The sequence below is a fragment of the Semicossyphus pulcher genome, unplaced genomic scaffold (assembly GCF_022749685.1).
Source record: "Semicossyphus pulcher isolate SPU_LCO1_2020_fin unplaced genomic scaffold, fSemPul1.0.p SCAF_22, whole genome shotgun sequence".
In the NCBI taxonomy this organism is placed as follows: Eukaryota; Metazoa; Chordata; class Actinopteri; order Labriformes; family Labridae; genus Semicossyphus; species Semicossyphus pulcher.
In genome coordinates this window covers 21,796,548-21,821,110 of record NW_027211696.1, presented here as the reverse complement: position 1 = coordinate 21,821,110, position 24,563 = coordinate 21,796,548, and the positions used below count along the sequence as shown (strand labels likewise).

Here is a 24,563-nt window from a genome sequence, read left to right as displayed (position 1 = left end):
TTTGATCATCAGCAGGTTTTTGAATCTGTTGAAGCTTCTGATGAACTTTCTTTATTTGTGTTTGTCAAACACAGTTTATTGTGCTCAGACGCTCAGACAGAGACGGAGAAACACACGACACGAGAATAACTGCTGTTTAAATAAAGATACAGCAGCATGTGTGACTGACTGCTGCTGATGGTTTCTGCAGTCACCACTAGAGGGCGCCGCCCGCTTTACTGACAGACTGAACTGATGGAGCCTTTCAACAGGAATCACACAACACTTCATGTTTGTAGTAAAACAAATGGCATTGACCTTATTTATAGAAGTTATGTAAACACTAATTAATGAATAGATAAACAGTGAAGGTGGTGATGTTTACACACCAGGAAAATCCTTCCATAGTACAAACAAAGCACGCTGCCCTCAAACAAACAGACACACACGCTCACACACACTAAACCACAGCCCTTTTAACACCAAATGATAAAGTAACATCTCATAAACACACTCACACACAAAAAAATGAGAAAAGCCGTGTCTCAAGTAAAGTTGTGATTTCTTTGCTCATGTTTTAAAGCCGTCAGTATGACCAGTCAGACCAACAGAGACACTCCGCTCCAGCAGCGTCTGACATCAGAAAGTCTAAGAAGCAAATAATCTCTATTTACAGGGACGTGGATTTCCAGGACGGCAAGTTTTCTGGTTTCTGTTCGAACTGCGCTTGTAGTCCGAGTAATATTGACCAATCACGTATCGGCAAGATGCGACGTATGCAGGAAAAACAGTCGGTGTGGAGAGCAAAAGCAGGCGGAGCGTGATCCTCCGTAATGACATCCCGGCTCCCATCAGCGTCATCTATAAACAGACGTATGCATGCTAACAGCTAACAGCTAACAATCTGTTTAGATCTAACATTTAACATGAGATAAATTCCCTTGACACTGTGTTCCTTAAATGCATCAGATCGATTCGCCCTCCGTTCAACAAACGAGCATTTTAAAAGTTTTCTTCTCCTCTTGAGGACAGACCTGACAAAGCTGGAACTTTTACTTCTTACAAATGGGCTGACGCCTGCGAGCTAGTTGATATACATCCCTTCCACATCATCTGACGTCTATTTAAGCTGCAAGAGTTCCTGTCTCTCCCTCTGCTCTGTCATTGCATCGCTGGTCTGCACCAGTACTGCGCTCTTACTGTCAGCCGATTCAGGAGAACGCTCCGATGTCCCGATCAATCCGGGCACCGGTAATCTACACAGCGCTCCAATCAAAGGTGAAACTCCGGCCGGTGTCACAGTTTAACTGGTGGTGAATTAACTGGTGATACTATAGACAGCTGTTTCGCAGACGTGGTTTTTGAGGATCTCATGTCGACTAACCAAATGGCGTTAAACATTCAAATACGCTGCTTGCTTCGTCATTACAGGGATTTATCGAAGTCTTCTGAGAGGTGGCGTTGTTAGGAAAAAGTTTGCTGAGTCTCAGAGTTCGTTTAAAGCGATGAATATTGGGATGTAAATATAGGTGACTGTGCAGACGCCTGGTGAAAACAATGCAAACGGTGCCGACTGGTTGAGAGAAATGTTTTGGTTGTAAGTCGGAATATTTTTGTTCAGTATTATTGTCGTTATGAATCTGATGCATTTGGGAATGTTTGTATTTACTTTAGAACTGACACAAACAGTCAGCTGGTTGTGGTAAAACACATCGCTCGTAAGTAGAGTTGATGTATCTGTTAGCCGTGTTAACTTGTGATACGATCTGTATGCGCTCATGTTTTATTAGAGGCATCAGTTTCTACAAGTTCGGTCAACATGTTATCACTTTGTGTGTATTTCATGACTGGGGACAGCAATTGTGAGAGCATATCATTCTGTGTCTGAATACACAGCACATGTTGAAGTCCAACAGTTGATCACAAGTGGCAACACCGGCAAAAATGGCTAACTGACTAATTTTTGTAGTTTTAGAATGTATGCCTTAGTTCCTTCTCTGCTGTGAGTCCCTTGAGTGAAAGATAACGTTTGAACGTCATCGTTTACACATCTATCAAATCCTTTTCTCTTGGGCAACAAGACGGCTGTTTAAAAAAATACAAATTAAATACATGCTATCACTATGTCTATGTCTTCTTACATAGTAGCTAGAGTGACCCATAAGTGTGACTAAGGAAATACAACATTAATGATTTTGTACAAGGCTTTTATCTTTAAATGAGGCATGCTTTACAGAGGTCACCCCCCTCTGTGGAGGAGTGATCCACACAAACTGTATGATACCACAGAAAGTGCACTCAATCTGAAAGGGAAAGGTAAAACAAAAACAGCTCATATTAGTGTCAAACATTAGCTTAAGCACATGACTCATCCAGAGACCATGAATAATAAAGCAGTTTAACAGTCAAGACATGACTGTAGGATTTCATGACACTCAGACACAGCGTGTGTCAGACTGTGGGTTTTAATCTTATTGGTGGTCCTGCCAGTGTGGAGGTCTTATGTTCTTTCAGCTGCACTAGTGTCTGTGGAAAGTGCAAATGCATTTAAGTTTGGTGAATTAAACCATCCATCTCCAAAAGCCATGTGATTGTGAGAGTTTACTTGGTGACGGTAAGGTGACCTATTAATGGTGGATCCCAGTCTTCCAGCCAATTGGACAAAGGTTTGTTAATCTTCCTACCCATTCCTTCGTTTCTGCCCCAGAGCTGGGACAGGTCATCTGTAAAACACAGACATTATTATAATACCAATAGAGAAATAAACAACATGTCATAAACCTGATTGGAGTACTGGATACCTGTATTGCTCAGCAAAGCCATGGCGATCTCCAGGGTAATCAACTGCTTTCCCCAGGAGAATCTGCTCTGCAAGCTACAAAGTTTGCAATAGGAATTTTGAGGATGACCTTTTGGAATTATGGCTGGCCACAGATTATCATTGTTACCCTGCACACAAAGACACCACAGGCTGCTGAGTCCTGCTGCTTCGGGTGTGCAGTGGTGGAGCAGGTCCACCTCCCGATGGCAGGGTTGTGTCTGCGGAGTAGTGCTCTACACATAGCACAAAGACACCACAGTATCAGTTTTGTCTTCATTATATTTGGCCCAGACTTGAAAAGGAGCTTATATAGACAGATGTTCAAAGTACTGGTTAGCCTGGGAAACAGTAGTGAAAGGGAAATTCATCCAATGTGATGTCATGCTCCCTAAACGTTATCACAAGTGCAGAAACATGAGAGTGTATGTAACTCACACTAAAAAGCTGATACTTGACGTACCTTGTCACATCTCTGCAGTGAAGAATTTGTTCTGTAGTTGCCCCAAATGGGTCCAGAAACAAAACTCTCCTCTCCTTGATATACACTGAACAAAAATATAAACGCAACTCTTTTGTTTTTATTTTTCACGAGCTGAACTCAAAGATCCAAGACTTTTTCTATGAACACAAAATCTAAATCTGTGTTAGTGAGCACTTCTCCTCTGACGAGATAATCCATCCACCTCACAGGTGTGGCATATCAAGATGCTGATTAGACTGCATGATTATTGCACAGGTGTGCCTTAGGCTGGCCACAATAAAAGGCCACTCTAAAATGTGCAGTTTTACTGTATTGGGGGGGTCCGGGGGGGGGTCCGAAAACCAGTCAGCACTTTTCCCATCCAGTTTTGTTATTATAAACGGCCCCAGCATGTCTTTTCCTAGTTCACCCCCTTTCCGTTGCTCCTGACGGATGTTCTTCCGGAGAACAGTGGTCCTCCTGGCCTTTTTGTTGTTTCCTTTTTCGCGCCTCTCCTGGCCTTTTCTAGTATTTGCTCTGACCTCTTGGTAGGTGCTTGACTGTGTTTTTAGGGACTTGGCTGAGTTTGTCTTCTGTCAACTGACACAAATCGCTTTTTCAGTGAAGAACAGATGTGAACAAGTAGAGAGGTGATTCAAATGAATTGTAAAATACAAACCATGTGAACATTAGAGACACTTACTTAGTGTTCCTTTGGCACCTCCGAAGGATACCTTGCCTCCATCCCAAACATCAAATAGTAGGGGCTGTACTTAGCTGTCAATTGTTTCTTTGTACGGAGGCCAAACCTTGTGGACGGCAGGAACTGGTCCCGTTTGTTCAGTCACCTCAAAAGTAACAATTTGAAGCATTAAGAGACAGCAGAGCATTTGGGATTTTCCAGAGACACTCATTGCATGATCAGAAAACCTGTATGTTTTATACACATAGTATTCATTTCAATGATTTTCAGTAAACCTGCCTCTGTATAGTGCCGTTCAACCTCTTGACAAGGCCATTCGTCTGTGGACGGTAAGGAGCACAAAGGCTCTCACACAATCCATAGCTGACCTTGACATTATATTTGGGTGAAAAGAAAAGTCAGCATCGCAGAAGGTACATATTTGAGAATAATGATTTCATGACTGTACCTCGTTGCAGAACTCTGAGCCCTGGTCTGTTGGCAGTCTTTTAGGTGCGCCACATTTGTAAAAGAAATCTAGTATACAATTTCTCACCTCATCTGCTGTTTTGCTCTTGAGTGGGTAGGCCTCTGCCCATTTGGTGAAATAATCACCCATGACACATATGTACTGATTACCACCGTCTGTTGGAGTAAGTTTACCCACCAGGTCCATCCCTACAAGCTCCAGAGGCTCTGTAACCTAGAAAATAAAAGACATGACATCATTGCATGACATCCCTGTTCACCTCTATAAGAATGTACTCCTTCTTTTCCTTCAAAAGTGACCTCTTCTTTTGACACTGAGCAATCTAAACAGGAGAAATGATCAAAAGTGAAGCATAATACATTACTGGTGATAGCTTTATTTTTTAACATTACCAGCAGGCATTACCATCAATCTTTTCCCAGAGGGGCAACACAATTACAGAGGCTAAGCCAACGCTTAGAGCCACTGAGGTGCTACACCACGGGTTTCTTCATTGACGCACCTTACCCGGGTCTGATGCATGTCCGTTGAATTATAGTCCGAGAGACTGACTTTTCCTTGGAACACTTGTCCGTTTATTTTCTCTTCCTTTTAGTGTCCATTAAACTCGAACAAATACAAGCAACAAACATCCAACACGAGTATCTGCTGCCACCAGTTACTGCAGCGTGTGTGTGTCTGTGTGTGTGGTCAAAACTGTTTAGCTTCCGGGCGGAACACCTGACCGGACAAACAGTGGTTCCCATTTATGATCTCCGGAGTGCAAATTGGCTCCTACAACAATTGTTGAATTAGTATTTCAACTCAGTGAGGATACTTACCCACTTGCAGACATCGTCCTCCATGCCAGGCCAATAGTACCTGCTGATTATGGCACTGTGCGTTTTTTCCACACCAGTGTCCCCCAAAATGTCTGGAGTGAAACTCCTGAAAGATGGAGCTGGCCTCTTGTGCAGAACGCACCACCTTAGCAAGGTGCTCAGCCAGGTTCTTCTTGCGCCTACAGAGGTAGTAGAGTTCTCCATCTGGTGTTTTAATGTTATTATATTAGATTTATTTGGATTACATCAAAGATCCTCATTGTTTCTTTAAATATTGCATAAATTCTTACCCTTTATCCTGAAGGTTTCGGCTCTTCTTTTAATCACAAACCTCTCCTTACTTGTTAATCCTTCAGGATAGTGGTTGTGGATTTTTAAGTTCAGCACCTCTTGAAATCATTTTAGATCCATTATGGGCTCCCTTTCTGTCCCTTTGTCTTTCCCTTTCTCCACCTGTCTCTCTAGCTATCCCTACTTCTGTCTACAATAACCTTTTCACTCACAAATAAACAAATACATACAACAGGAGACACAAGCACAATAAAAAAACACAAAATACAACACCAGTGACAGACAAAAAAGAACTACAATTACAACTCACTCAGAAACACACAAGCAAACCTCAATTAATCTACTCACCTGCTATCACTCACAAAGACACACTCTATCAGTCAGTCATGCACTATCACTCTGTATCACTCACTGTCAATCTCTATCACTCACTATCACTCTCTATCACTCTCTATCACCCTCTATCACCCACTGTTACTCTGTATCACTCACGATCACTCTCTCTCTGTCTTATTGCTCTACCAACCTACTGCAAAACCCACAAATTGTGGCACGTTCACTCACCTTATATACTGTCCCATGATTTGCTACACCTGTGCTTAGCAATCATTGAGCATACATTTGTGTGTTGTAGGGCTGATCAATACACTATATAGCCTACTGCAATTTTATAATCTCAGAAGGATACCTGCTGGAGCCATTTTTTAAGAGCACCAGAGAAGGCACTAATTAGTGCAGAAGGACGCCGCAGCAGTGGGCAGCGGAGGCGCCGACCGATGGGCAGAAGGACGCCGCAGCAGAGGGACAGAGGTCGGAACGGGGCCGGAGCCAGAGGTCGGAACGGGGCCGGAGCCAGAGGTCGGAACGGGGCTGGAGCTGGAGATGACAGCGCATTGGAAAGCGTAAACAATACATGGCCATAAAAAATAATTTAAAAAAGTGTGTGTGACCCGTGTGTAATCAGGCCGTCTTCTAAGAATTATTCACTGGAGCTGCTCATGTTGGTTGGAACAGTCTTTTTAATACGCAGGGGACACACCGGACGCAGAAGCGGCGCGAATAGCCGCGAAGCGGAGCCAGTTTCCTTTCGGCGCCCATGTTAACCAATTGTGTCGTTCACACCAGACGCGCCGCGGCACGCACCTCCGCAGCCGGCTCGCTTTTTTTTGCGCGAGCGATCGCGTCAATCCTGGCAGGAAGTCAAACATGAAACAACGAGAGAATCCGGTTAATTTTCAAAATTAAAACAATTTTCAAAATAAAACACTGCGATTGACAAATGCAATGTTATATTTGTGTGCTTTTATATATTTGTCAGTATCTAAACAGAGCGCGAGAGAGATGAAGATACACACACGCACGCACACACCTATACACACACAGACACAGACACAGACACACACACACACAGACACACACACACACAAGAAGGAGAGACACACAAAGTGGGCTGGCTATAGGGGTTGCGGGCAGGGTGTCAAAACACACATGCAAACAGAGAGAGAGAGCATGATGGAAAAACAGATCCAAATGTGAGTAAACGACAGCTGAGGAGCAGAGGCGCTTGTCGACCGGCGCGGAGAAATGCGCGTCTGGCAACGAAAATCGCGCGCGGCGCTTCGCAGTGCTTCCTCGTCCGGTGTGTCCCTGGCGTTACACTGCCAGCCTGCATGTGTAACAAAACAAGACAGAGCAGAATGGTGATTCTCCAGGTAACCGAACACACATTAGCCTGAAAGATGCACGATGCTAATGTTAGCCGCTAGCTAGCGATCTTTTATCATCAATAAAACATACAAAAACGAAGAGTTAACTCATCAATAACATGGCGAAATTATTGTTCAGACACTCAACAATGAACCACAAATAATCATCTTCGGTTTTATGTGCATTAATGTGAACTTAATGAACATTCACAGAGACCGTTTTACACATGTTACCTGTAATAATTCCTCCGATGCTGTGAGGAATTACCCACAACGCCCTGCCTTCTCTACTCTGAGAACAAGCTGCAGTTACACATATACAACAGCAGGTGGCACTGTTGTGCCATTTAGTTGGATTTAATCCAAACCTATTTAACCATGTTACATGTGCACACAGAAGAAGAAAACTGATCGGAGCAGCTTTGATTAATGACTATGGGGATGATATTGAGTTGAATGAAGCATCTGGTGGTGATTTAAAGGGTGTATCTACTGATGATGTACCTGAAGGTATTAAGAAACGAGCAGTCAAATACACAGCAAAAGCGTTGCTTGCTTAAATAAGGGATTTTGAGACACTAAGAAAATCTAAACTTAACAAGGCTGCTAACTTAAAGACTACTTTACTTTACTTTACTCGAGGCGTTGCAAAATATCGAACGTGTGTAAATGAAAAAATGAATGAACAAGTGGACAATCCTGGTGACGTAGAAATAAAACCTACGGATAGGGTGTCAAATGTGGGATCTTATGCCTCATCTAAAAGTCGCTGCAGTTCAAGTAAATCATCTATGATGACTGTGACAGCTAAAGCTGAAGCCAAGAGAGCCGCACTACTGGCGCACGCATCAGCAATGAAAAAGAAACATGCAGTGGAGATGGAGACGGCGTTGTTACGCAAACGGTTGGAGGAAATTAAAGCTTCAGATGCTGAACTGGCAGTGTTACAAGCATTTTCACAACAAGATGGAATTGAATCATATTTTGAAAAAACAAAGGAAAAGACCGTTCTCCCACGTGTAAAGCCTGCATCCTCTATAACCCCGGACATTGAGCACTTACCTGCTGTAAGGAGGGATGTTCCAAATACACAACATAAGGACATCAACATATCAGCTCAAGGTGTAACCTTACCTGTCACAAGGGGAGAAATAAATGAAACTGTTGTACATGCTTTTAATGATAATTCCACTCTTCAAATTCTGCAAAAACAGAATGAAATATCTGAGCTGCTAATACAACAACCAAGAGCAAGTCAACTTCCACCAAGAGAAATACCAGTGTTTGAAGGTGATCCTTTAAAATTCAATCTTTTCATGCATGCATTCAAACACTGTGTGGAGGACAAGAGTGCGTCTAAAGGAGATTGCATTTATTATCTGGAAAGGTACACCAGAGGGCGTCCAAGAGACCTTGTTCAAAGCTGCTTGCATATGAGTGCAGAGAGGCTTTGAGACAGCTAAAGATCTCCTACAAGAGCATTTTGGCAATGAAACAAAAGTCACAGCAGCCTACATGGAAAAGGTACACAACTGGCCTGTTGTTAAAGCTGAAAATGTTTCCTCGCTTCAGGATTATGCTTTGTTCCTACGTGGATGCAACAATGCCATGGCTGATCTGCAGGACATGAGAGAGCTGGACATGCCTGCTAACCTCAAACTCATTATTTCAAAGCTTCCATTTAATCTAAGAGGACGATTCAGAATTGTTGCATGTGACATCCGTGAGAATCAGAATCGCAACCCAAGATTCAGTGATGTTGTACGCTTTGTGGAGCGTCAAGTCAAACTCTTATCTGATCCTGTATTTGGAGACATTCAAACATCAGATAGAGGGACGCACGTCAGAAGGGATGTGTTTGCAGCAAAACCCAAATTGAGGACGGAGAACTTTGCAACCAATGTCTGTGTCGTTAACAAACAACAACATCATAAAGCAACAAAGGAAACCAAACACAGCAACAGTGTTTATTTTGTTCACAATGTCACTCTCTGGATGACTGTCTTAAGTTTACTGAAATCAAACATCGTGAAAAGGTCAGCTTCTTAAAGGAAAAGGGAGCTTGCTTTGGGTGTCTCAATACTGGGCATTTGAGCAAATACTGTGACAAGCGCATAACCTGTAAAAAATGCAAAAAGAGCCATCCAACAGCTTTGCACATCCATGTTAAAACAGTAGACAAGTCTGTGGGCACAAATGACACATGTAGCAGTGAACCAGAGCCGACTGTAAACACACTGGTATCATCAGAAATCTTTGGAGGTCAAACCGGGGGCCGGTGTCAATGGGATGCTATCAATGATACCAGTGCAGGTGAAGGCAGGAAAAGGAAACAAGGTTATTCAGACCTATGCATTTTTGGTTAATGGGTCTACATCAACCTTCTGCTCAGAGGGCCTAATGCGGAAACTGAACCTGAGTGGAAGAAAATCCAAAATATGTTTGTTAACAATGAGCCCCAAAACATCGGCGTCAACATACATTGTGAGTGGCCTGGAAGTTTCCAACCTTAATGGAGAAAGGTCTTACAGTCTGCCAGATGTTTACACACAGAAATCCATGCCGGTGAGTGCATATACCTAGATCACATTGACGCCCCAGAAATCCATGCTGAAGTGGAGTTGTTGATTGGCAGCATGGCGTCAAAGCTGCTGGAGCCATGGGAAATTGTTAATAGTCAAGGAGAATGACCCTTTGCCATTAAAACCCTATTGGGGTGGGTCGTCAGTGGCTCATGTAGAGATTGGAGAACCAAGGATGATGATGACCGTTCTGTGTCTGTGAACACAGTGTCTGTTGAAACATTGGAGACGCTATTGGAGAAGCAGTACGAGCATGACTTCAATGAAAAGGTTGCTGAGGACAAAGAAGAAATGTCACGAGAAGAGGCGAGATTCATTAATATCATGGAGAAATCTGTTGAGTTGAAAGATGGACACTACAGTTTAAAGCTGCCATTCAAACCCAGTGAGGTATGCATGCCTAACGACCGGTGTGAAGCTCTACAACGTCTCAATATGTTAAAGAGGAAACTGGAAAGAAATGAGAGGTTCCATCAGGAGTACACAAAGTTTCTTGACGATGTCATCAACAATGGATTTGCCGAAAGGGTTCCTCAAAATGAATTACGTTATGGTGAAGACAATGTGTTCTACATACCTCATCATGGAGTCTACCAACCACATAAAGGAGAGTTGCGAGTTGTTTTTGACTGCGGGGCCAGATTTAAAGGTACATCTCTGAACGATCAGCTATTGCAGGGCCCAAACCTGACAAGTTCCTTGATAGGAGTGCTTCTAAGATTCAGACAAGAGCCCATTGCCTTCATGTCTGATGTGAAATCCATGTTTTACAAGTCAGAGTGGCAGAGGCAGACAAGGACTTTCTTCGGTTCTTATGGTGGCCCAATGGAGATGTGACTAAGGAGGTTGCAGAGTACAACATCCCCCAGCTGTGCCTGCTATGCTTTGAGGAGGACTGCAGATGACCACTGAAGCAGCTTTTCTGATGAGGTGATCGACACGATGCACAGGAATTTCTATGTGGATGACTGTTTGAAAAGCCCAGAATCTGTACAGAAAGCAGGTTGGTGACCTCAGAGATCTTTGTCAGGAAGGAGGAATCCTACGCTGGCTGAGCAACAGTCGGGAGGTTTTGAAAGTAATCCCTGAAAAGGAGCACTCTAAAAATGTGAGTGAACTTAATTTGGACAGGGACAAACTCCCTGTGGAGAGGGCCTTAGGACCTCGTTGGTGTATGGAAAGTGACACCTTCAACTTTCGCATGGATGGTAAAGAACGTGCCCATACTCGACGGGGGATTTTGTCAGTAGTGAGCTCAGCGTACGATCCCCTGGGGTATCTTGCAGCAGTTACTCTTCCAGCAAAACAAATTCTACAGGACTTGTGCCGTAGGAACTATGGCTGGGATGAGGAAGTTCCTGAAGTCCTAAACCGACAATGGATCAAATGGTTAAATGATCTGAAGGAGCTGTCAGGATTTCAAGTGAGCAGGTGCTTAAGACCTCATGACTTGGCCCAGCTGTTCACGCCCGTTTGCACCACTTTGCTGACGCCAGTGAGTCAGGATACGGATCAGTGACTTTCCTGAGGTTGCAAAATGAACAAGGAGACATACATGTTTCGCTCATTTTGGGAAAGGCCAGAGTAGTGCCACTCAAACCTGTAACCATCCCCAGATTGGAGCTTACCGCTGCTGTTTTGTCTGTCCGTGTTGATAAGATGATAAAGTCTGAGTTACAGCTTCAGGTGGAACAATCTTGTTTCTGGACAGACAGCAGCACAGTCCTGAAGTACATAAACAATGAGAACAAGCGCTTCAGAACGTTTGTGGCCAATAGGATATCTGAGATCAGAGAAGCATCAGATCCAACCCAATGGCGGTACACACCCACATCACAAAATCCTGCTGACGACGTGTCCCGAGGTTTGACAGTCCAGAAGCTCTTGAGCAGCAAAACATGGTTAACAGGTCCAGAATTCTTGTGGAAAGCAGAGAAAAACATGGATACCATGCAAAGTGGAAGAAACAATGGATGATAGCGACCCAGAGATCAAAGGAGAGATCTCAGTAAACGCAGTAAGCGTGCAGAGCAGCAATGCAACATCTAAGCTCATCAATTACTACTCGGATTGGAAGAGGATGAAAACCGCTGTTGCATGGGTGTTAAAGGTGCGCAAGGCTCTATTAGATCTGAGCCAGACAAGAAAGCACCTCCTTGTTAATATGGTGAACGTCTGCAGAGTCCCCATCAGGCAAAGTTTATCAGTTGAGGACCTGTCTGAAGCTGAAAATGCCATTGTCCAGTTTTGTCAGTGGGAATGGTTTAACAGTGAGATGCGTGCACTAGCTGCTGGAATCCCTGTGACAAGAAGTAGCAGAAAAGAAAATGGAGGGCTAAGAGTGGGTGGAAGGCTGTCCAGGACAACAATGCCAGCACAAACCAAGCACCCAGCTATAAGATCAGCATATATCAATGTTAATCCTCAAGTACATTCACGAGCAAACAGACCATAACGGGAGAAATGACATTCTTTCCAAGCTGAGAGAGAGGTACTGGATCACTCATGCCAATACAGCTGCAAGAAAGGTTTTGTCAAGTTGTGTGTTTTGCAAACGGCACAGAGCAAAGGTGTGTGAGCAAAAGATGGCAGACCTTCCCAAAGAGAGAATAACATCAAACTTACCTCCATTCACGAATGTTGGAGTCGATTATTTTGGACCCTTTGAGGTCAAACAAGGACGTTCTTATGTGAAACGTTATGGAGTTGTGTTTACATGTATGGCAAGTCGAGCTGTCCACTTGGAAGTAGCCCACTCACTGGACTCGGACTCTTGCATCAGTGCGATACGTAGGTTCATGTGCCGAAGAGGACCAGTGTCTCATTTTCGGTCAGATAATGGCACAAACTTCACAGGAGCTCGAAGGGAGCTCAAGCGAGCAATTGCTGCATTAAACAACGGCGCCAAAGGGCTAAAGGGCTTTAATGCACAAGGACATAAAATGGAGTTTTAATCCACCAACAGCCTCCCATCATGGTGGTGCTTGGGAAAGCATGATCAGACTAATCAGGAAAGTCCTTGCATCCGTTCTACATCAGCAAACTCTCACCGACGAGGTCCTGGTCACTGTTTTGTGTGAAGCGGGAGCCATATTGAATGATCGCCCACTTACCAAAGCGTCTGAGGACCCAGATGATCTGGAACCATTAACAGCGAATCATCTTCTCACATTAAAACCAAAGCCAGTGTTTCCACCTGGGTTATTTGACCACAAAGACCAGTATGTAAGGAGAAGATGGAAACGAGCGCAGTATATCTCAGACTTGTTTTGGAAGAGATGGTCAAAAGAATATCTCGCCACATTACAAGAAAGACAAAAATGGACTGAAGTTAAACGCAATCTAAAGAACGGAGACATCGTGCTGATCGTGGTTTCAGCTGCGCCCCGCAACTCTTGGTTGATGGGAAAGTAGTCCAAGTATTTTCAGATCAATGTGGTATTGTCAGATCTGTGCGTATTCACACAAAGACTAATCTCATTGAGCGACCAGTCACAAAACTGTGTTTGTTATCAGTCTGCTCTGTCTGTAAAGTGTCTCGAGATGACTTGATTAAAAAAATAATTAACTACATAAAGAAATAAATTAATAAATATATTTAACCCTAACCCTGAAATATTTAGCCTGCAAATTTGAGAAATTCAAGGAACGATTAACTAATGTGCTAAGATAAACAAATGAAGAATCAATGAAAATGTGTGATTCATAAGAAAAACAATGATTAAAAATTATCTTCATAAATAAAGACAATGATTTGCTCTCATTTTGACGGGCCATGACATACAGTATGTCTGGTAAAGATTCAGTTCTGACTCTGCTGATGAAAGATTGTGAATTGATTGATCACATGTTAAGTGTTTCCATAATGCAGCAGCTTTTCACCTAACAGGCACTTACCTCAGACCATGCCCCATGATGGCCCTGTTTTATTCAATAGATCCTCATCTGACAAAGCTGCAATGTATTTAAAATAAATAAATATGAATAATTAGACTGAGTTTAGATAACAGTGATAATGAGAAAATAAAAATGAAATCAGTGGTTGGTACGATTTATAGTGAACCTGTCCTTAATCCTCAAGCCACAAAAACATCTGCCGTGCAGATGAGTAAGGCAACAGGTATGGTGGGGAAAGGCAGACTCTACAGATGCCTTCATAGTCATGCCACTTCACTCATCGCAATGAATCTTTTCAGTGTCAGTGGTCTGTCCTGTTATACTTTCTGTTAAATTAATGTTTGGATGCAGAAGTAATCCTTTGACATCTTGTCAGAAGCCTTTGCTGAATTCTCTTCTTGCATCTTCAGAATGATTTTAGTAGTTGACTTAACTTCAGTCTACCAGCTCTGAGCTTCTTCTTACTTAAAGCCTCTTAGAATTTCACACGTTTAGCATTTCTTTGCGCAACAACATCTCTGCCTAAAGACAAGCTGTCTCGCTTCAGAAGGGTCAAAGCTGCTGTAGCTGCCATTAAATAAATCCATTTTACTAATTATAATAATATAATCATCATAATGATACATTAAATTATGATATAATTGTATATCAAACTAATAAATAAATTATAAATAAATAAATTGCGTATCATCCCTCTGTCTTTCGTTTCAATCACATTTGCTATTTGGCAAAAATGTTAAGATTGTTATCTTTAATCTGTGGTTCTGGTTCGTTCTTGTCTACTTGAATGACTCATGGAATCTTCAGACGTCACTTACTGACGTGGCCTGTTCTGTTGGTTTTTGGCTTGCAGATGAAAGGCCTTCTGAGATTAGGTTTTTGTTAGAATTCCACAGTGCTCTATGAGCCCGACCAAATGTTGCTGCTTACCTGCTTTGGGGCGCCAGATGGACCAGGAAACAATTTCTGTTGTCCTACGACAACTCTGCACAGATGATCATAATACATGACATGATACAGCCTGAAAGGTGCATCCTCTGCGCCGGGGTGGCCAACCCTGCCCCTGCAGCGCCACCTTCCTGCATGTTTTAGGTTTCTCTGCACTCTAACACACCTGATTCCAATGTTTCGCTCGTTACCAATCCCCTGAGACGCTTCATTTGGTTGATAATGAGCAGATAATTCAAATCATTGCTAATACTAACGCCTCTTTCTGACCTTTTCTCCCATGATGAAATTCACCATGTCACCGCTCCCTGACCCATGGGTCAGCTACCCCCCTCTTCATTGATGGTTGCAAACAAACGACGAGATCCTGGTTCCCCCGAAAGCTGTGCGATCTCTACCTGAGCTGTGGCCCGCCCCGAGAAGGACATCTTGGCTGCCCAAAGTTCCTACAGTCCTTGATGCTTCACTAATATCTGTAACAGCTTTGCTGCATAATTCAGTCGTTGGTTTGCTGGGTTTAGAGCAGTCATATTGTTGCTTTTTTCTCTAGGAATCGTATTTATCATGCAGCGCGGTGCTCATGAGAAATTGCCAACAGGTGGGGTCCGAGGCCCGCACTTAGCACTTTCACTAGGTAGTATACTCCTCATGTAGGCACTGTACTCACGGGCAGTGGCCACAAGGCGGGGTGCCTAGGCCAGCACATAGAAGGCCCTCACAGCTTTAGTGTCAGGCTCCTCATATGTGCAGTTTAGGGAGGTTTAAGATATTATCTCATCACTCCTCAATCTCTGCATGTAAAATAAATCAAACAAGCTGTGTTCTGCTGCTGCAATAAACATTTCAAACTATAACAACGTGAGTCGTCTGACTGAAATCTGCATCATGATGTTGAAATTTGGGCAAAGAGACCCGTTACCCGGCATATACACCGACATAAGGATCCTATACTGGGGCTGTGTGGCAGACAGGCAGCAAGGCAAACGCTCAACACAGGCAGGCGCAAGACGCATCATCACTGCGACACCCCACTATGGGGAAGTCGATCAACAAAGTCAATCAGTGGTCTCTAATGAGAGTAAACTCTATCGGAGGAACCCTTAAGTGTAAAGTGAATTTTAACAATGAACCTGTCACACTGAGCGCCCCCTACAGGCCTGGAGCACTTCCACTGTGATGGCTGTATTTGCAGCGTGTTTCTTTTGCATGTGTTTTAGAATTTACATGGTTTCTGTTTGTTCGGGTTGTTGCAGCACGTTTGCCCTGTCGGCCACCACACTGTCCACTATCTCAAGAGACAAGTTCCTATGTTTATACAACAGAGCACCTGCTTTACTGATGAGCCCCTCAAAGGCTCAATTGACTGCAGACTAGAGGTCCAGACATCCCACATGATGAAGATGTGAGTGATACTCTTCTACCTCAGGCCCCTAGTCACACTGGCACAGCACCCTCTGCGGTTTGCCTACCAGGGGAACACTAAAGGGGACATTGCATCATCCAGCCCTGGACAGGGATGGAGGCCTCCTCTGATACCTGTATTCTTCTAGGAGGAGGATATTGAGGGAGTTATCTCCTATAAATATTCCACAATGCACCTGGTTGAGTCTCGGGGGGGAATTGGATCTACTCTGCAGTCTGCGGTGGTCAGGACTGTCTTTAATGGTGCTGAGAGACAAGCTTAACAAGCTAGTTAGCTCAGTGATGGGAGGAGTTAAGCTGGACTATTGTAAAGAAACTTTCAGGGAAGTTTGTTGTCACATGATTTCAGAGAAATGGTGTGACCTCAAACCATCAGGGAAGTAAAGGAGGGAGGAGAGTCCTCTCAGATAAGGGTAAGTTGTTATTATCTGAGAGTCCTCTCAGATAAGGGTAAGTTGTTATTGCCATATTAATGGTTACACAAACATAAGTGAACTGTCTCTCTCTGAGGCTGTTTCTGTGAAACCATGTGACCACTGAGGCTCTGCCCTCTGCTGATATAAACTCTGCTCCTTCTGACTCTGAAACATCGGAGAGCGTCGTGAAGCTGAGAGCTGAACAACAGGTAAGAACACTTTGAAACATAAGTTATAAATACTTAAAGATCTCAACAATTTTAACCAGATTTAAATGCATAACTGAAAAGCAATTTAACATAAGCAATAACTGTTTTAAGTCTCCACTCTGTTTTATTGACTCAATAATTAAACTGTAATGACCACATTTTTATAACACTACAAAGGACTCCATCTTCAATTATACTAGAACATTGCAATGTCTGCATGAAATTTGTGTGAATGCTGAAAGCTGAAAACAAATCGGTAAAAAGTCTTAAAGCTCAAATAAACTGCTGCTATCACCTGCTGAATCACCTGGAGGCTGAACGGCATCGTGAGCTGAAACATGTTGCTCAAAAAGCTGGACGCTAAACTGTTAAAGGAAGAAAAGCCTTGTTTTACAGTCAGACAGATGAACTACTGTGCTAAACACGTCGGAACAAAACTGCAATAAGCTGAAGCATGCTGCGTCACTGCACTGAAAGGCTTCATATCATAAACCTTTGAGCGTAAACTGTCATCAAATAGAACGCTGCCTTGGGTACGATGTTAAATATAAGCACAATGCCAGAGTGACACCTTCATGTCTCTCGACTCCGCCCACATGCACCGTCACTCTGCCGCTCGCTCTCTCTCTCACTCACTGCTACTTGTTACTGACACAAGTAACAACAAGAGGAGAGGAGAGATGCCTTCAGGGTCCAGGTGGAAAAACTCGACCTTCTCAATAATTGCTGATTTATGTTATGATGTACAAATATTATTGTACGTTCTGCAGTCGAATCAGCTTGTCCTACTCGTCTGTTGCCACAGCGTTTTGTGTGATGCAGACTAACAGAGAGACAGACAGGAAAGAGAGACGGCACAAGTGATGGAGTAGCAGATGGTGAGAGGTGCAGCACTACAATACATAAACTCTCTTTAGTTTATCGTGTCTATGAAAAAAGAAAGAAACCTTAATATCACAATAAACTCTGTTAACAAATGAATTTCACTTTTTTTCCACCTCTAGTCAATGAATGTTCATTGATCACAGTTGAGGAACACATTAAGTTTTCAGTGATTACTTTGTGTGCCAATAAAGAGTGCATAACCCCACTGGGGACTAAGGCCCCTCAATATCACCATATCTCAACACATGGTTGTGAGATCTTTATTCAAAGATGTAATCTGTGTTGCAAAATGGCATGCAGTATTTTAAAATGATATTGTGTGGCAGAAAAACTGATGTTATACCGTTTGAGGTCCCAAATCCACATGGCCAGAACTGGCCCTGCATGGACGTCCTTCAGGAGATGAAGTGTGAAGGTAAAAGCTGACCAAAAAAGAGCAAAGAGAAAAACAGAATAACGACAGATGAGAAGAAGAAGCCCCACACCATGTTTGGATTTTCTTCAATGAGTTCAGATATGATACTGTATCTAATAATAATCAACAATATCAATATGATGGCTGACAAGAGTTGGAGGTCACTGACTTGTTTCTCTTTCATCCAGAGTACTGATAAGGCGCCCCATCTTCCAGCTCCTGTGAAGCTGTAACCATGGCAACGTGAGTAATACTGACATTACTAGTTTAGCACATCACTTTACAGTCATGTACAATGGTTACTCTAACTTCAGAGATTCTGCTGAGTGTGTCTCAGACAACATCAGACAGAAAGAAATGGTTCTCATCATGAAGTTGGGCTTTAGTGATGAGTAGACCTGTCAGTCATCCAATGCTCCGTCCCCCACCAAAGATGTGGTCTCACAAGCAGGGAGTCTTCTACGTTCCAACAGCGTCTTTAGTCTCATAAACAACTCCGATCAGCTACCAGCGAAAATAGAACCTCATTTAGTTGGAAACATGATTGTCAACTAGCTCGTTAGTGAACATAAACAGACTTTTAATTACATTTACAGATAAAGTGACCGACATAAGACAACAAATCACCCAGCCAGAGCGTATTTTACTCACCAGGAGGGAAATCATTTTAGCAGTTCTGAGCCTGTTTCCTTTTTATCTGAAATTTGATCCCATATGAATCCAGCTACGTGCAGCCTTGATTTTATTCCCACTAAATTTCTCAGAGGTTTTTAACACAGTTGGACCCAGGGTTATATCGATTATCAACAGCTCCTTGGAGGAAGGCACAGTCCCCTCTGTTTTTAAACACGCTGTGGTCCAACCTCTTTTGGAGAAAGCCAACCTCGACCCCTCTGATTCTAACAATTTCTAAAGTTTTAGAAAAAGTGGTTTTAACCCAACTTTGATCTTTTATGTCTTTTAACAACCTCTTTGAGAAATTTCAGTCTGGTTTTAGAGCTCAGCACAGTACAGAAACGGCCCTCCTCAAGGTAACCAATGACCTACTTTCAGCAGCAGACGGGGGGAGGGCACAATTTGAATCCTCTTAGACTTAAGTGCAGCTTTTGATACAGTGGATCATTTATAACTGTGGTCTTAAAAAATAGAAAAAACACTGTTGGTTTTATTCTTACCTTTCAGAACGAACCTTTGCGGTCACCATAGGTAACTACTCCTCCTCTACCACTACAATTACCTGTGGTGTACCGCAAAGTTCAGTTTTAGGTCCGATTTATTTTCAATCTATATGCTGCCACTTGGCCAAATAATGCAGCGCCACGATGTCTCCTTTCATTGCTATGCAGACGACACACAGATATACCTCTCACTGAGACCTGGGGACCCTAGGAGCCTAGCTGCTGTCAAAGACTGTCTCAGTGACCTCACCTGTTGGATGGCTGAGAACTTTCTACAATTAAATAACTCAAAAACAGAAATGATACTAATCAATCCACATAACTCCACCCTCCATATCGATAGCGGCCTTGGCGCCATGTCTGACAATGTAAAGCCCACTGCCAGAAACCTTGGCGTAACATTCAACTGTGATCTAACCTTTGACCCACATATAAAGAAAGTTGTACAGTCCTGCTTCCATCAGTTACGCACCATCTCAAAAACTAAAGCAATAATTACCAAACCGGACCTTGAAAGAGTAATCCACGCTCTCGTCTTCTCCAGACTGGATCACTGTAACTTCCTGCTCTCCAGAATCAATCAGAAATCTCTCTCTCGCCTCCAAATAGTCCAAACGCAGCAGCTCGGCTTCTTACTGGTTTAAACAGACGACAGCACATCACCCCGTCCTGGCTTCTCGACATTGGCTTTCAGTGACTTGATTTGTAAGATTTCACTGATCACTTTTAAAGCATGTATGGGTCTGGCTCCAAGCTACATCACAGAGCTGTTAACACCATATGAGCCGGCCCGCAGCCTTAGATCCTCAGGCGGGGGCCTTCTGGTCGTTCCAAAGTCGAGGCTTAAAACCAAAGGTGATCGAGGCTTTGCCGTCAGGGCCCCTCGGCTTTGGAACAACCTGAGGAGATAAGGCTCGCAACATCAGTGACATCTTTTAAATCTCTTCTTAAAACTCACTTCCTTTTTGAAATCTTATTGGCTTTATTCATCTTTTAAAATATTTGTTCCACCTTATTCTTACTTTTCCATCTTTTTATATCTTTTATTTCTTTTATCTCTTTCGTTGCTTTACTGATTTTATTTCTTTGTATTGCTTTATTTCCTTTCTTTTATCTAGTTTAGTTATTTTATTGTTCCTGCTTCTTCCTGCTTTGTCCCCTTGGTCTCATGTCTGGCCATGTTGGGTGGGTTCTCCTGTTTCCTGTTGTGCTGTGCTTTGCTTGGTTATCAAAGAACTTTGTAAACTCTTGTTTTTCAAGGTATATAAATAAAGTTATTATTATTATTATTAATATTTGTCCTGGACAGATTCAGAAGTTCAAGAGTAAAATAATTCACTCCTAAGACACTCCTGGAAGAGGTACAACCATAAAAAATAACTAACTGCGTTTTCCCTCTCAATAGAGCCTCCTCGGCCTCAAGTTTTCCTTGTATCACATTTTACTACATGATGTGGTTTTTAGAATAAGACCTGAGGAAGCGGAGGGATTTTATCTGCTCATTTACTTTTGATCAAATGTCTTTACTTTTCTACAGATACACCTCATCCAAATACGACTACATCACCTGCAAAGATCTGATCCAATCAGGACCTCCTGCTGTCTACCAGCTGACACCAAAGACAGAGAATATAGAAACTCTAAGAAAAATGACTCTCGGTCAAAAAGATCCAAACAAGACAAACAGAACCATCTTGCTTGTGGGTGAAACGGGAACAGGAAAATCTACTCTGATCGACGCTCTGGTCAACTACGCCCTGGGAGTGACGTGGGAGGATGAGGTCTGGTTTGAGATCGTGGAGGAGGACAAGAAGAGAAGTCAGTGTGAAAGTCAGACATCGGACGTGATCGTGTACGAGATCTTTGGGTTTGAAGGTAAAACTCTGCCCTACTCTCTGACCATCGTCGATACTCCTGGATACGGAGACACCAAAGGGACTGATCATGATTACATCATCAGTCAAAGATTGTTAGACCTGTTCCGCTCAGAGGGAGGAGTTTATGAGATCAATGCAGTGGGTCTGGTGTTGAAAACGAGTGACAATCGACTGAGCGACCGAATGAGGTACATCTTTGATTCAGTGGTGTCTCTGTTTGGAAAAAACATGGAGAACAACATTGTTGCCCTCCTCACATACTCTGATGGTTTGTCTCCTGAAAAAGCTCTTGAAGCTCTCAATGCTGCAAACATCAAGTGTGCCAAAGATGAGGAGAATCAGCCTGTTCATTTTATGTTCAACAACCACCAGAGCAAACAGAAAACAAAGAAAAATAAGGTTGCTTTAAAATGTGCATGGGACCTAACAAACGACCAGATGAAGGAATTCACAGACTTCCTAGAAAAATCTTCCCCTAAGAACCTGATCAATACTGTTGAAGTGCTGAATTCACGCATCAGACTGACAGCCTGCATCCAGAACCATCAAGAACGAGTCGAGCTGATTGAACTACGACTGAAAGAAATCCAACAGACTAAGGACGCTCTGAAGAAACATGAAGAAGAGATGAAGAGCAACGAGAACTTCACTGTTGAAGTTGACGAGCCATACAAAGTTAAAAAAGAAATTAAGGGTGGGGGGCTGGTGTTTTATGAAGGAGCTGTCTGCTGTACAGTCTGTGAGGAGAACTGTCACTACCCTGGATGCACACTGGCCTGGTATCCCAAACACTGTGAGGTCATGAAGGGTGGCCGATGCACTTCATGTACCAACAAGTGTCCTGTGTCTGACCATGTGAAAGAACAGGAGATCTATGTGACCGAGACAAGAAAAGTTCAGAAGACTCTTCATGCGGTCAAAGAGAAGTATGAAAAGAGTAAAGCAGATGGTGAAAAGGAAACAAGCCTTTTGAAAGATCTTAAGAGGAAAATGGAGGAGCTCCAGAGAGACAAAGATCAGTTGTTGGACGAGTCCTTCCAGCACGTTCTCAAACTGGAGCAGATCGCCCTCAATGCTGATTCACAGTCCACTCACGTCCACCTGGACTTCCTGATTGAGAAGATGAGGGAGAGAGGAGACGCAGAGAAGGTCCAGAAACTGGAGGAGATAAATGGTCGAGTGGATGAAGGAACCAGAGCAGTACTGCGGTACATGTATGGTAAAATAAAAACAGCAGTCAAAGAATTGAAAAGATAAATGAACAGGATCATTGTGATCAGACTCTTGTGAAGGAAACAAGATCTACACTGTTGATACAGAGTTTAAACATCACAAGAGGTTTGTCACTCCTCTTCTCAGCCTGACGTTGACGTTCGACGTAAAGAAAACTTAAATGTAGTCACTGTCAAAGTGCTAATGACTAAAACTGCGCACTGTTGTATGAAATGTTGATGTTTATTTGTAGTCTTTATTCTTCTTGTAGTTTCAATAGGTACTTCACTGTACAAATTAATATCACTGCTGGATCCTGTGTTGTTGCCCCCTGGTGTTGAATGTTGGGTACAGCAGCTCCCTGCCTCCCCTCTCACACAAACCTATTCAAAGTCCTTTTTCTCTTCTGGAGTTCCTTTGTGTGTTGAATGTTTTTAAGGTTTTAAGAATTATATTCTTCTTTCTGCTCCTTTCCTTTCCTTTCCTTTTCAGACATGAAGGGCATGGATTTTTTTAATTTGAAATGTGTATTGTGGATTTGTGTACCGGTTTTGTGGTATGTTGTGCATTTTTCATGAAAGGAAGGAATGAATAAATAAATAAATAAATAAATAAATAAATAAATAAATAAATAAATAAGGTTCTAATGTTCTTTCAGTAAATATAAAGTCTGTGATTTATTCAGAATAAACTGATGTGGAGTCAGTAATTCATCAGTTTGTTCAGAGGATGTTCCAGAGCTGAACTCTGAACGCTGTGATGGAGCTCAATCCAGCGCTCGCCTTCAGAGTCATGAGTGTGATGTGCTTTGTTTGATTGGGTTTCCTCGCGTGTTCACCTGCTTTGGATGATAGTTTAGATATTCCACATGACACAGGCCGTGTGGAAACATTTGATCATGTACTTGTGTTATATGTTGTTGTATTTGTAGTGATTGCATCATATTGTGAACCTGATCGATGCAGTGAATCAATAATAAAAGTGTGTGATGAAGTCCGTCTGCTCAGAGTGTCTTCCTTTGATCATCAGCAGGTTTTTGAATCTGTTGAAGCTTCTGATGAACTTTCTTTATTTGTGTTTGTCAAACACAGTTTATTGTGCTCAGACGCTCAGACAGAGACGGAGAAACACACGACACGAGAATAACTGCTGTTTAAATAAAGATACAGCAGCATGTGTGACTGACTGCTGCTGATGGTTTCTGCAGTCACCACTAGAGGGCGCCGCCCGCTTTACTGACAGACTGAACTGATGGAGCCTTTCAACAGGAATCACACAACACTTCATGTTTGTAGTAAAACAAATGGCATTGACCTTATTTAAAGAAGTTATGTAAACACTAATTAATGAATAGATAAACAGTGAAGGTGGTGATGTTTACACACCAGGAAAATCCTTCCATAGTACAAATGTCTGAATTATAAAACACTCAACAAGAAACTTTAATCTCTTTGGAATAAAAAAAAAAGACTATTGGAAAAACGAGTTCTTTCACTTCCTGTGCCCTCAAAGATCCTATTTGTACTAATCAATCAATGTTTATTTATAAAGCACCAAATCATGAGATCAGTAAGAAAAGATAAGCTTTTATTGACCCCCCCACAGGGGAGATGTACTTGTTACAGCAGCTCAAGAGACAGGTACTAGAGACAAGTAACACAATAAAGTTGTATGAAAATTTCAAGGTGTAAATGTGCTTTTATTAACAAGGATTCAACATTAACTCTTTAATTGTTTATTAATGTTCGTTTGTAACATTTTTTCACTGCATCACAATAACTCAACACTTCCTGTTTGTGTTCTCATAACATATTTGAAGGCTTTTAATGTGAAGGCAGGGGTGGACTTTTACTGTGAAACGACCTCAGGAAGTGTTAGCGAAGGTGGCTAACAAACATTTCACTCGTCTCTCGATCAAGTTAACTCGGTTAGTGTTTAAACGAGTATTAAAACTAACGGAACCGGTCGAGTCTGAATCTTTCTGATGTCTCTAAGCAACAACACGCAGAGCCTGAACAGCCAATCACAGCAGAGGACAGTTCATCTCCATAGTAACGGAATCGTTTGGGGAGGGGCCGTCAGACTTCCTGTTTGCTGTTTCTGAAGGTAGAAACAGAGAAAGTGTCGGTGAGTGAATTTTGTCCGAACATATTAATGTTAGAGTTTTATGTTAATCATATTTATACACCTGTTAATGGCCCGCGTGCCCGTCAGCGCTCCACTTCCTGCTGTCACGAGCTCGTAAAGCTGCGGACACGCTGTGGACCAGAAC

General features: G+C 42.6%; 2 protein-coding genes across 5 annotated transcripts in view; both read left to right on the top strand.

The window, feature by feature from the left end:
• capslb (calcyphosine-like b) overlaps nt 1-24,563 on the top strand; it is a 32,377-nt gene that overhangs the window by 991 nt on the left and 6,823 nt on the right. For 3 of the 4 annotated variants that reach the window (XM_069673566.1, XM_069673567.1, XM_069673565.1), the window contains exon 1: nt 24,375-24,418. The exons of the other annotated variant lie outside the window; for it this stretch is intronic. The gene's annotated coding sequence lies outside the window, so the exon portion shown is untranslated. Of the gene's footprint in view, nt 1-24,374; nt 24,419-24,563 lie in introns of those variants that run through there. 4 annotated transcript variants of the gene reach the window in all.
• Nucleotides 20,720-22,336, top strand: LOC138602357 (uncharacterized). Its single transcript, XM_069673837.1, has one exon. It carries the CDS (start codon nt 20,720-20,722, stop codon nt 22,334-22,336), a length of 1,617 nt encoding a protein of 538 aa, XP_069529938.1.

Bases quoted from the DNA above. Each gene is read 5' to 3' on its own strand.
- LOC138602357 (XM_069673837.1), top strand. From the start codon at position 20,720: ATGTCTTTACTTTTCTACAGATACACCTCATCCAAATACGACTACATC.